General features: G+C 49.8%; 1 protein-coding gene across 5 annotated transcripts in view; it reads left to right on the top strand.

Moving 5' to 3' along the window:
- Positions 1-13,251, top strand: part of Dlgap2 (DLG associated protein 2) — a 709,635-nt gene that overhangs the window by 678,002 nt on the left and 18,382 nt on the right. For 4 of the 5 annotated variants that reach the window (XM_039094154.2, XM_039094156.2, XM_063275039.1 and 1 more), the window contains 4 exons: positions 870-1,222; positions 2,201-2,242; positions 8,216-8,301; positions 9,583-9,998. In XM_039094154.2, the coding sequence (XP_038950082.1) occupies positions 870-1,222; positions 2,201-2,242; positions 8,216-8,301; positions 9,583-9,998 (897 nt within the window). The remainder of the gene's footprint in view (positions 1-869; positions 1,223-2,200; positions 2,243-8,215; positions 8,302-9,582; positions 9,999-13,251) is intronic. The other variant, XM_039094157.2, reaches the window with a different exon arrangement.

The following is a 13,251-nucleotide window of genomic DNA, read 5'->3' as shown; positions in this document are numbered from 1 at the left end:
TAAAGAAAAGGAGGTGGGGGTGGCGCATCTAGGTGTTTTCTCTGTGTCAGGAAAAGCTCAGCCTGGTTTGTGACACCTGGCTCTACTAGCTTCTATCCTGATTCTTCCCGCCACGATCTTTAAATCGCATCTCCACGGGGTTGGGGATTTAGCTCAGCGGTAGAGCACTTGCCTAGCAAGTGCAAGGCCCTGGGTTCGGTCCCCAGCTCCGAAAAAAAGAAAAAAAAAATCGCATCTCCACTCCTCAGCATTGACGTGGTGCTGGCATGGCAAGCTCACGTCCCTTCATTTGTGAGTGTTAAATAACAACTACTCATTATGAAGAAATGTAGAAAATACAATCAGAAGAGAGAAAACTGCCATTACTGTCCCTCTGCAATTAATGTGACTGGCATTTTCAAAGCACCCCCTTGGTTCCTCACACCGACGATTCCCTATGCATGCATTTTGTTTGGGACCCTGCCTGCTCCCCTCACCTAGTGTGGTAAGGGGGGCAGGGGGGGGGGGCGTTAGCACAACTCCATGACCTCCATGGAGTCTGGTATAGAAGTGTTCTGACCTACACACACATACACACACGCACACATTTTCACACATACTCACACTGACATGAGCGCACATGCTCACACATGCACACACACACAAACACACATACACACACACACACACACACACACACACTTTTTCAACTTGTATACTAGATACTTAGGTGCTTTTATGATTTTTTTTCTATTATTACCTATACACAACAGGATCTCGTCCATTGGCCTGACTTTCTAAGGCCAGATGCCCAGACTGAGTTGCGGATCAGAGCTGTAGACAGTGAGTGGATGGAGGATTTCACCTGACTAGGCCTTCTTCTCTTGCAGCTGTCTCCTACACAAATTATAAGAAGACGCCTCCCCCGGTGCCTCCACGGACCACCTCCAAGCCTCTGATCTCTGTGACGGCCCAGAGCAGCACGGAATCCACACAGGATGCCTACCAGGACAGCCGTGCCCAGAGGATGTCCCCATGGCCCCAAGACAGCCGTGGCGGCCTCTACAACTCCATGGACAGTCTAGACAGCAACAAGGCCATGAATTTGGCTCTGGAGTCAGCGGCAGCTCAGCGCCACGCGGCTGACACTCAGAGCAGCTCCACAAGGAGCATTGACAAGGCGGTCCTGGTATCCAAGGCTGAAGAGCTCCTCAAAAGCCGTTGCTCCTCCATCGGGGTCCAGGTAGTCTCCCCTGACCACCCTCCCTGGCACCTGAACAGCTTGAGTCCAAAACCAAGTCATAGCCCCAAGTGTTTGGCCCCTTAACAGAAGCAGGACAGTAAATGCTGAGAGGCCCATGTGCTTGCCACAGCATGAGAGACCCCAGTAGAGAGCCCAGAGAGATGAGACTCATGTACTTCCCCCGCCACACACACACAACTACACAGAGGTGTGGCCCTCGGGGCTGACAGGTAGGCAGATGATAGCATAGGCTACTTCGATGCCTATTAAGGGTGTGAGGGACTTGCCGAAATACTTCAGCCCTCAAGAAGTATTGGGAATGGGGTTGGGGATTTAGCTCAGTGGTAGAGTGCTTTCCTAGGAAGCACAAGGCCCTGGGTTCGGTCCCCAGCTCCGGAAAAAAAAAAAAAAAGTATTGGGAATAAAGAAACAGCCAGACCCAAGTGCTGTGCTGTAAGCTGAGGGTGTGACCAACTGGGGCAGTGTGCAGCTGCGCCCTTCCTCTCACAGCCATCTGTCCCAGAGGCCTCTACACACAGGAGGAGTGTCCTGCAGTGTCAGGCTGTGCAAGGGTGTCCCACCATCCCATTAGTCTCCCCGTTCTAAGCCTGGCTAGCCCTCCCACTCCTCAGTCAACTCAGAGAGCTTGACTTCGGTGCAGTGAGACACACTTAATACAAAAATAGGGGGCCTATCTCACAAAGTGTGTCAAGTGACCTCCTTCCAAGCCCTAACAGACATGGTTGCCAACATAGGTTTGCCTCTTGCTTTTGCACCTCAGCTCAGCCTGTGTGGCAGGTTTAAAAATCATAATGATTAATTCTCCATGCATACATCCTGCAAGGAAGAAGTTCACAGAGCTGGAAGGGATGGCCCCATATAGGACTGGGGGGACAGGCAGAAACCAGGGGGGTGTCGGCCCACTGGCCTGGGTCCTTGAGCCGGGTCTCCACACTGTGGCTTCGTTGGTTTTTTTAGGATTCTGAATTCCCTGATCATCAACCCTACCCAAGGTCAGATGTAAGTACCAATCATCTCCAAATCCAAGCTCGCATGAAGTTTTTTTCTCTCTTCTTTGGATTCTTCATATGACTGCTCTCGTCACCTCTCTGTCCCGGCTCTATGTGCCAGGCAGTCTGCTGGGTGCGTCACACTGTTTCTCAGAACCCTTGACAACCCCTAGGAAGTAACTCAGGCCCCACTCCAGGTAAAGACACAACTTGCAAGCCTGAGGAATCCTAGCAACTGGGGAAGCATGGGGTGTTCACCATTTTTCTGTCTGTAGGTAAGACCCAGAGTTCTCCAAATACATCAGCGCACGTTCACTGCCAGGTCTCCAAGACCCCCTCTGGTATTCATAGCCAGCGTTGTTCATCCATGGCCTGTGATAGGACTGATGACAGAGACTCCGCCTCTGTGCAGCTAAAAGGACACGATACAACTTTAAGAGCTCATAAAGTTGGATTGTCATGCTCCAAAGGGAGACAACACTTCATGCTGCCCTCCTCATAGCTGGGCCAACACCTGAACTCACAACACACACCCTCCTCCATACAGCCGGACCCCACGCACCTCAGGCCAACTCACGTTTGCAAGCGCTAATCCTCCCTCGCTCTGTGGCGCGCAGGCTGGGTTTGTGCCTCCTGCCTCTTGGTACCCCAGCACCTAGCACAGTGCCTGGCACATAGGGAGCTCTCGGTTCATGTTGAGTATGGAGTGGATTGTTGTATTGGTGGTGAGTGCCTAGTGGAGAGATGTGTGACCATCACAATACCAGTTGGGAAACTCATTCAACTTCCTTTCTCAGTGGGGAAAGAAAAGCAAAACAAAAAACACCGAGATGTGAGCCCAGAGAGTTGCCGCTGTGCAAATAAAATCAATTGGAAAAGGCTAAAGTGAAAATGTAGTGGAAGAAATGTAAGGGTTAGGGTAACAAGGAGATGTGGCCAGGCCTTCACTTCACAAGTGAAAATGAAGGCTCGGGAGTGGCTCTTTAAACAATCGGAAGAGTATTTGTAGACACCGGGCACCGGAGACTATACCAGTGCCTGAGGGAAGTACGACAGACTGTAACAAGTAAATAGGCTTGTGTCATATCCCTGTCCCTGGCTCTCTGACTCATCTTGGATTAACCCTCATTAGTGACCCTGGGAGCCATGTATCATTATTCCCAACCAAAGGCGGGGAACAGGTGACCAGGGAGGATGAGTGCCTTGCCTGAGACTGCCTGGCTGAGAACACCACTGTAATGGACAAAGCCCAGCAGGTGGCTTCCCACAGCCCCGCCAGGGCTCAGCTGCCAGGAGAATTAAAACTAAATTGGGAAGCCATTCTCCACCAGGGCAGTCTGCCTTAGCATTCTTCATAAACACTACTAGGATTATCCGCCCTGCCTGACCCAGAAACAGAAGCCAGCCTCACTGTGTGTCCCCAGCTTATAGAGAAGAGTCCATAACGTGCTGCCAAGCACTAAAGGACACTACTTCCTACCTGGCCTGGCCCAGACCCCTGCCCAAGTACCCAGAACCCCCCTGTCTGGGGAACCTTGAGAAGAACCATGTGAATGTAGGCAGTACACAATGGGTAAGCGTTGCCCTCTCTGCTGAACGGTATGACCCATTGGCTCCTGGAGTAGCAGTTCCCAGTCTGCAAGCATCATGTGACCCTGTACAGTCAAGACCAGGATCCAGGGACCCGGAGAGATGGCTCGGTGATTAAGAGCATGGACTGTTCTTGCGGAGGACAGGAACATGTCAGTCAACTCACAGCAGCCATAGCAGCTCCGAGAGACCAAACAGCTCTGGGCTCCACAGGCATGCACAGCCCTCACACGCACATATGCACCGAAATGCCCAACATACATATAATTCACACTAAAGGGATACTTTTAAAGAGTAGTCCCCAGGATCTAACTGGAGCCTGCTGAGTCTGCACAGTGTGGTACAGGTGACATTCTTTACATGGCCACACTGGCACTCTGTCCTCCCTTTTCTCCCTGCATGGTAGATTCAGCCTTAGGACCACATGGCTAGCTCTCGAGCATGAGAAGAAAAGGCTGAGTCCTCTGAAGTTGCCTACGCAGGTCCTTAGACCTGGCGCTGTCTGTCACCTGGCTCCGTGCCTCTTCACCCCGCCAGGCCTGTGTGATCCTACATGTTTGTTTTGTTTTTATTTTTGCTGTATCGGTTTACATTTTGTTTTTATCAGTTTATGGAGTGTCTGATATACAATGGTCTTCATTTTTGTGTGGCCGCGTGTTCTTGGGAAACCGCCTCGGAAGAAGGCGGGGTCTTCAGTTCCACGGGCCTGAGGATACCTGGGCCAAGGAACAATCACCACAAGGTGCTTTCCAAGCTGGCACAGTGAGCAGCTCTGCAAGCCTTAGTGGAAGCGTGTGCGCGCGCGCGCGCACACACACACACACACACACACACACACACACACACACACACACACTGCTTTAACTGCCATTAGTCAGAACCCCCAAGCTCCTCACTAAAACATCCTATTTAGCGCCTGGACTCAGAATGGGCTCCGGAAGGAAACAATGAGTGAATCTCAAAAGCTACTCATCCGCCTCACTCTGAGGAAGGCTTACAAGACGGAGCCCAAAGAGCTCGCTTGGAGAGTAACAACTCCAGGTAGGAGCTCAGGTGTACTACTGAGCGTCCTCAATGCTCCAGACTCTCACCTCAGGATCCAACATTCAGGTTCAGACTAAGCTTTGCTGCATGCAGTGTGGTGCCAAGCCTGGTCTGGTGAGAAAGAGGAACTGGGCACAGGAGAGAAAGCCTTAGGCTTTTGCCCTATCGATACCACCCTTGGGCCTGCATACATTCGCATCATGTGTGCACACATGCACATACTCAAAGGCACATATAGAGAGTCTCCATCAAACTCCTTAGACTTCTCAAGCAGATCGTGTCCACAGACGCCTTTCCCACCCTCTCCTCATAGCTCCCTCTCACAGCTTCCCTCTGTATATAGCCCAGCAGAGTCGCATGCCCAGAGGTGTAACGGTGCCTATCAATCACCTCAGTTACTTGCTCATGTGTCTTTCTTCACTGTCAACTGGGGAACCCCTAACCCCCATAAAGATTCTGCCTCCAGAGCTACCCAGAAGGACTTCACTGATTTTTTCCTTCTGTTGATGAGCTCTCCGTCCTATATGGATCTCATAGACGGACATTCACACAATGTTTTAAACTCACACTGGTAAGCAGGTTTCTTTGGGAGATGCTATGTTTTCTCTCCCCCGTTGATCACAGTAGCTCTCCTCAACCCTGCATTTCTCTTCTTGGAACTTTGGGTGTTAGCAAATCTTGAGCTCCTCTTAGACACATGCTGTCAAGCCCTTCAGCCTTTACCTTCCACCACAGATAGCTTCATGGTCTTTTAGACTAGCTTCCTATGACAGCTTCTATTAAATTGACCAAACTCACATTGTGTGCATCTCTTCGACTTAACATGAGCGCGACCCTTGGTGGCACTGAGAAGACATGGAATGCTGCAGGCAAATCTCCCTGTCTGCTCTTTGTCCTGGAAGGTGTCGGCTATTTCCGTATTTTTAAGCAAGGAAGCAAAGATTCAAGAAAACTAAAGAGACTTTCCTAGTGGTTGTACCGTCAGCTTGAAGCATAACCGAAAATGTGCAGGAGTTCTGCCTCGAGCTCTGCCTTTCTCCATCACCCTAAAAGTGACTTACATTAGAAAGAAAAATGGCGGGTTAAGGGGTGTCTCATTCCTTAGTCACTAGGTAAGATGTGTGTGTGTGTGTGTGTGTGTGTGTGTGTATCTGTGTGTGTATCTGTATGTGTGTATGTATGTCCGTATGTCTGTCTCCTAACACTATAATTAATAATGTCTGCCGAGCCATACACTTTAGTCCAATTCCATCAAAAACATTTTTGATGTTGTTAACCTTACGACCCTCATTTAAATAGCTGCAGTGCATACACCATCATGACTAAATAACAAATTACTAAAGAGCCCTTTCACAGCCTCCATTTTCCTGTCTTTCCCCTTATAAATAACTCTATGATGATACAGGCCTCACATGGGTCAGAGTGTATCACCATCTCCTTCAGCTGCATTCCAGGGGCTGAAGTAAATCAGACAACCATCTTCTATATTTTTATGACAGAAGTGTATGCTGTTTCCACTCGGAAATCTCTGAGAGGATACATGTGAATATATGTCACTCACTTTACGAGTCTCTCAGATTTGACAGTACAAGTCCAGATATGGAGGTGCATGCCTATAACCCAGAACTAGGGAGACTGAGGCCAAAGAATCAAAAGTTTGAGACCTAGTTGGGCAACACAATAAGACTATGTCTCAAAATTAGGTAGATAGATAGATAGATAGATAGATAGATAGATAGATAGATAGATAGATAGATAGAGCAAGCCCCTGGGCTCTAACTGTAGCAAAATAAATAAATGGATGAATGAATAAATTATATATATTATGAATATATATTATTTTAAACACATTAGTGTATATTCAGGTCTTTCATTCGAAATATCAATTTGACATGTTCAATTAGAGTACCTACAATTCAATGGGCCCATGACCACTTAAAAACAGGAGGCAGAATGGTGACCCCAACAAGAAGGCCAGGTTTGTCTTTCCAGATTTCTTCCTCCATTCGACTTCCAGCTGTCGGGACCTCCTCCCTCCTTCCAGCTGTCGGGACCAGCAGCACTGATCCCATCCACCCTTTGATTAGAAATTCAAGAGCTCTGAGACTCTCACAGCCATGAGGGGTGGAAATCAGAGGTCTGAGGTCACAGGCTCCTGGGCTGGAATCACAGCACTGCATACAACAATCTGGGTGCCCTTTGGCAAGTAACTCACCTTCCTTGGTTCTCTAGGAACAGCCGAGGTCTCTGTGTGGACAACAGTGATTAAGGTTAAGGCACTGAACTGATCTGGCTCCTGGTCTATCAAATCACATTTATCCACCACCTACACATCCTGTGCCCTATGGGACCTGGAGGTGCAGCCACGGATCACAGACCAGCCTGGGCCAGTGGTTTCTCCTCCCAAACGCACAGGGTACACTGGCAAGGGGTTAACTGCTTTGTTCTTCCCGGTAGTGAGTTAAATTTTTTTAGAAAACATGTGTCTATATCATGGCGTTTGAATTTGGGCTTAACAGTCCTGTAGCTCTGTCAGATGATGCTTCGAGTAGAGAGGATACTGTCTGGCGCCTGGAAAGATCTCCACAGTTTTACCAGCCTTGGCTCACAGAATTTCCTACCTGGGTACCCATTGTGTAACTGTCTCCCATAGCTGACAATCATTGAAATGCCTGGTGGGTCTGGGAGAACGTAGCCACTAGGGCCATCGTGAGGAGTCACTTCAGGATGCCTGTCTGTTGTCACCTTGAGCAGCCTCCTGGCCATCCCAGCAGCCATGAGGCTTCCTCGTTTCTCCCCCGAAGGTGCTCTCGTCCCCTTCCTGTGTCGTTCTGTGTGTGGCTGCAGCCATCGGTGCTCTCTTCTTAAATTGCTTATCTGTCATTGTTAGCTGTGTTTGACTCGCACTGTCCTCACCTTCCTCACCGCAGTGCGTGGTCAGAGCATCCACGTCCTGTAACAATGCAGCCCAGCAAAGTCATGGCTGGTTGGGTTTTTTTGGGTTTTTTTTTTTTTGTTTTTTTTTTTTTTTTGACTTAGCAATTTTATCTGCATATGTCTAAAAGGCTCAAGTGCAGCCTTGAGTTCAAGGGGTTATGTAAAATTCAGTGAAACCCCGGTAGCCACATAATTACACAGAAATGAATGTGCATCCCCTTCCCTCTGCCTCCCCTTCCCCCTTCTGTGCCTCCCTCCCCCCTCCCTTCTCTATCTGATTCTACTGGATCAAGTGCATTTCTGCATTAATTAAACACATCCACAATCAATTACAGCAAACAAACAAGAAGGAAGTAGTCACTGACCAGATTCATGCCCCAGGTCTAAAGTGAGATGTTCTGTGTTGAATTAGGTAGAGACAGCCACGGATTCCGACACGGAGAGCAGAGGCCTACGGGAGTACCACTCTGTAGGCGTGCAAGTGGAAGACGAAAAACGGTAACTCTCCCCCCCGCACCCCCTCTTCAGAGGGCCTCTGTCCCCCTAGCCAGCTGCTTGCAGAATGCTGGGCTCTAAGATTCCTGTCTCTCCACTGGCCATCAGTAACTCATTCTGCCTTCAGAGACAGGCCATTCATTCATATTCCCCTCATTGGTGTCGCTCAAATATGAATGAACATGGGTCATGCCTTGTTTTTATAAGAGGGAAGGGAATAATTCTTTTCAAAGTAATTTACCACCTGTTAAAATAGCATCATAGCTCACAGCGCTGGGAGGTCAAAGTCCTTTATCCAGAATCCTTTCTCAAAAGGAGAGTGGGCTCGGGGCAAGGCGAATAAATGTGTTTCTCACCTTATAATGATGAAAATAATGAGGGAGAAGTAGGAGAAACACAGAAAGAAGGGGGGAAGGGAGAAGTGGGGAGATGGGGGGTAGGGAGAACCCAGATACAAGCTATGCCCTGGAATTCTCTCATTTCAGAAGATTTACTAAAAGCACAGAACACCAGTATACATCTGTGACAGTGGCATTGTTTTGAACTATGGCATAAAGATTGTTTTCTTGGCATTAAAGAATGTATTTGCCAGTCACACAGCAGCAAAAAGTACCAGCCTCTATGTTGAAAGCGGCAGGTGCCCTCTCCTAGGCACTGTGTGGGGGCAGTCCTTCCTGGAGAGACTCGGGATCCAACAGGAGAGATGTGGACTGCAAAGAACTTCCCATTATAACGTAAAGATCTACAGAAGGCATTGCCTTATGCACAGGACATAGCTCATAAACTTGGCATGTCTCCAGAGCAGTGGTTCTCAACCTATGGGTCATGACCCCCTTGGGTGTCATATATTGGATATCCTGAATATCAGATATCGACATTACAGCTTGTAACAGTAGAAAAATTACAGTTTGAAGTAGCAACAAAATGTTGGGGGGAATCACACAACATGAGGACCTATATTAAAGGGTCACAGCATTAGGAAGGTTAAGAACCACTACTCTAATAAAGGTAGCCTTTGAACACCACTCAATATACTTGAATGGTGAATGGGTGCCACCTAGAATCTGAGTTATTGATATTGAAGTCCACTCATTTGTCACACCCTGTGTTCCTCACAATGACACTCAAGCACAGTGAGTTAGACTTATAAGTTGGTATCAGTGCTGAGGCTCAGGGGTATCCCCATGAGGGTCTAGGGGAGTTGGTGATGAGGCTCAAGGGTGTCCCCTTGAGGATCTGCAGGATGAGGCTGCATCTTTCCTCTGTGCTTCCCTCCTTTCCCAGGCACGGCCGTTTCAAGCGTTCCAACAGCGTCACAGCTGCTGTGCAGGCTGACTTAGAGTTGGAGGGCTTCCCTGGGCATGTCAGCATGGAGGACAAGGGCCTGCAGTTCGGATCCTCCTTCCAGCGACATTCAGAGCCCAGTACCCCGACCCAGTATGGGGCACTGAGGACTGTGCGGACGCAGGGCCTCTTCAGTTACAGGGAGGACTATAGGACACAGGTGGACACTTCTACTCTGCCGCCACCGGATCCCTGGCTGGAGCCATCCCTGGACACAGTGGAGACCGGGAGGATGTCTCCGTGCCGGAGAGATGGCTCGTGGTTTCTGAAATTGCTGCACACAGAGACGAAGAGGATGGAAGGCTGGTGCAAAGAGATGGAGAGGGAAGCGGAAGAAAATGACCTCTCCGAAGAAAGTAAGAACTTGCCTTTCCCCACAGCGCGTTAGACAGGCAACTTCTCAGGGAGGCAATTGAACCAATGACAGTATCAGTAGGGAGATAACCCTTCCACGTTCGAGCAAATGGAAAGGAAATGCTCTCTGCTGTCCCCCACTCAATCCCAAGAAGCCATTCCCTGCAGGACACGATTGTCTTTCAGTTTTGCTTTGCTTGGTTCTGCTGGTTGGATGTGAGATTAACTGTGCTAACTCTTACCCCCGTGGTGTGCTTCACCTCATATTCCGCTAACCAGTTCTCTGATAATTTAATTGCATTTTGCCCAAGGAACACTGAAACTAAGCAGGAATTCCCCACCGCAGGGCGCAGATGGACTTTACCCGCAGGGCCCTCAGTTGAGCATGCGCAGTGTTGACCTGTCCAAACCCCCAGGCTCTCAAGTCCCTGCTTCTCCACAGAGTGTAAAAGACTCGCTGTCTGCCTCCCTCTCTTTTACTTGAAGAAATCTGCCACCAAGAAGTAGAATCAAGTGGTATAATATGGAAATGTGCTTCCCAGAGGCTGAGGCTGGGGCTGGGGAGAGTGTGGGAGGGTGCGAGGGTACGGGTGTGGTGGGGGGGGGTTGGAGAAACAGAAAAGGAGGAGCAAGAAAAGGAAAGAGGAGGAAAGAATGGTATAGGGAGGGAGAAGGGAATTGAGGGAAGGAGCCTAGAATGAAGGGAGAGAAGAAATGAGGAAAGAGAACTCCTCTAAGGAAAGGGGGGTAGAGGTGGGAGGAGAACAAAGAGACGATTGATTACGATTCAGGAATAGTCGTTTGTCCATAAACCCACCACTCCTGAAATTAGTAAGCAAACTGACCAAGGAAAACGAATTCAGTCAATTTGGCCAAATCAGGAAGAGAGAGCCCCTGCCTTGTCTCTGCTTCTTCTGTAGCAGTGCCACATTTATAGAAAAGATGAAACGAAACCCGGAAGATGTAAGGGTGGAAGCTGTCAGAACCCTGTGGGGTCTCTGCCTTCTAGGCGAGGTCCTCCTCTGGCTGGCGTTTCAGCCTTTCCCTTCCACCAATGTGGGATTCCTGGATTTTTTTTTTTCCTCTTTTAATTCTTTGGAGTCCGTTTATCTGACAACCAAAAGGAGAGTCATACATGTCTGTAGTCATCGCATCACCTGCCAGGAGCGGGACATCGTTTGAACTCGTGTCATTCTAGAACATTCTAAAGGTTCCGATCCGCTTTTGAATATGCAAATAAGGACGCAGTGGTTGCTCCCTTTGTAAAGCAACAGGTTCCACCTTACTCTGTTTTCCATGCTTAGTCTCTGCTATAACTTTCCCATGGATTATATATACATCGTATAAAAAACAGTGCTTACTGACCATGCACTGTCTGCCAGGTCTATGCAAGCATGTCTCACATGTGCCTTAGTGCTCAGCACTGTAAATGGAGGTAACTTTGCGGGAAGAGCACGGAAAGTGCTGGGGTTTCCCATCAGCCCCGCCCACACCCACACTGGGTTTGCCCATCAGCCCCGCCCACACCCACACTGGGTTTCCCATCAGCCCCGCCCACTCCCACACTGGGTTTCCCATCAGCCCCGCCCACACCCACACTGGGTTTCCCATCAGCCCCGCCCACACCCACACTGGGTTTGCCCATCAGCCCCGCCCACACCCACACTGGGTTTCCCATCAGCCCCGCCCACTCCCACACTGCGGTTCCCTATCACCCCGCCCACTCCCACACTAGGGTTCCCCATCACCCCCCCCCGCCCCCATCTATTCCCACACTGGGGTTCCCTTCCCCATCAGCCCCGCCCACACCCACACTGGGTTTCCCATCAGCCCCGCCCACACCCACACTGGGTTTCCCATCAGCCCCGCCCACACCCACACTGGGTTTCCCATCAGCCCCGCCCACTCCCACACTGGGTTTCCCATCAGCCCCGCCCACACCCACACTGGGTTTCCCATCAGCCCCGCCCACTCCCACACTGGGTTTCCCATCAGCCCCGCCCACACCCACACTGGGTTTCCCATCAGCCCCGCCCACTCCCACACTGGGTTTCCCATCAGCCCCGCCCACACCCACACTGCGGTTCCCTATCACCCCGCCCACTCCCCCATCTATTCCCACACTGGGGTTCCCTTCCCCATCAGCCCTGCCCTGTCCATTCCTATGCTGGGGTTCCCTATCAGCCCCCACCCACTCCCACACTGAGATTCTCCATCAGTCCCTACCCGCTCTCACGCTAGGGTTCCCCATCACCACCGCCCACTCCCCTGCTGGGGTTCCCCATCAGCCCCTGCCCTCTCCCACACTGGGGTTCCCCATCACCACCGCCCACACCCACACCGGCTTTTGCATCGCATGTTTACAGTTTCAGTATCTGAGATGCTCTGTTTCCAGAGACATCTTCACCTTGTCCCCATTCCCCGGCTGTTTCAGAAAAATATGGGCCCACTCACCCCAACCTGGGATGACATTTTTGATTCACCACTGCCGTGAGACACCATTTATGGTCCATGGAGAATGCCTAGGCTGGTAGTACACACACAACAAGGTCATTGTGACAGGGCTGTGGAAATGCAGAGAGAGGAGGTCAGTCCTTTTTACATAAGCGGTAAATACCTAAGTATGAAAGGTGTCTAGGCTGGAGTACAGTCACAGGTTATCATTTTTTCTCTTTGGGGGAATCCAAGAAAACTGTTTCCTATTGTGTCCCAAAAGTACTTACGTGTCACTAAAGTGGCCGTAGGATCCATCCTCATAGCCGTGATGTGTGTGAGATCTCTGTGCTTGACTGCATTGGCTCTGGGAAAGTGCTCCCCTCTAGGCCAACTATAGATCAGAGTAAACTGCCCCCACCTCCTGGTTATAGTCTCTTAAATGTGCTATTTAACTTTCTATGAACTGTAAGTGTCATCTTCTGGACTCTTGAAGTGATGTTTATGCCCAGCGAGAGTTTGCTGAGCGCTCAATGGCCAAGCCACTCTTGGTAGGCCAGAATGATACAAGAAACAAGTAAGCTTCCACATAGAAGGTAGGTGTGAGTGACACAGGACCAGGAGAAGCCTTCATCAGGAAGAGCAAGACAGACACCAGAATAATGAGAGAAGTGTGGATAAAACGCTTCAGAGGTCTGAGAGGAAACTCCTAGGTGACAAGGTGAACTTGAACCATAATCTGATGGCCCAGAAAACAGATGGGGGTCAAAGAAAAGGAGACTTAGGACACAAAAGAGACACAGAGCTTAGAAGCAGGAGCCC

The sequence above is a fragment of the Rattus norvegicus genome, chromosome 16 (assembly GCF_036323735.1).
Source record: "Rattus norvegicus strain BN/NHsdMcwi chromosome 16, GRCr8, whole genome shotgun sequence".
Lineage (NCBI taxonomy): Eukaryota > Metazoa > Chordata > Mammalia > Rodentia > Muridae > Rattus > Rattus norvegicus.
This window is presented reverse-complemented; position numbering and strand designations above follow the sequence as displayed.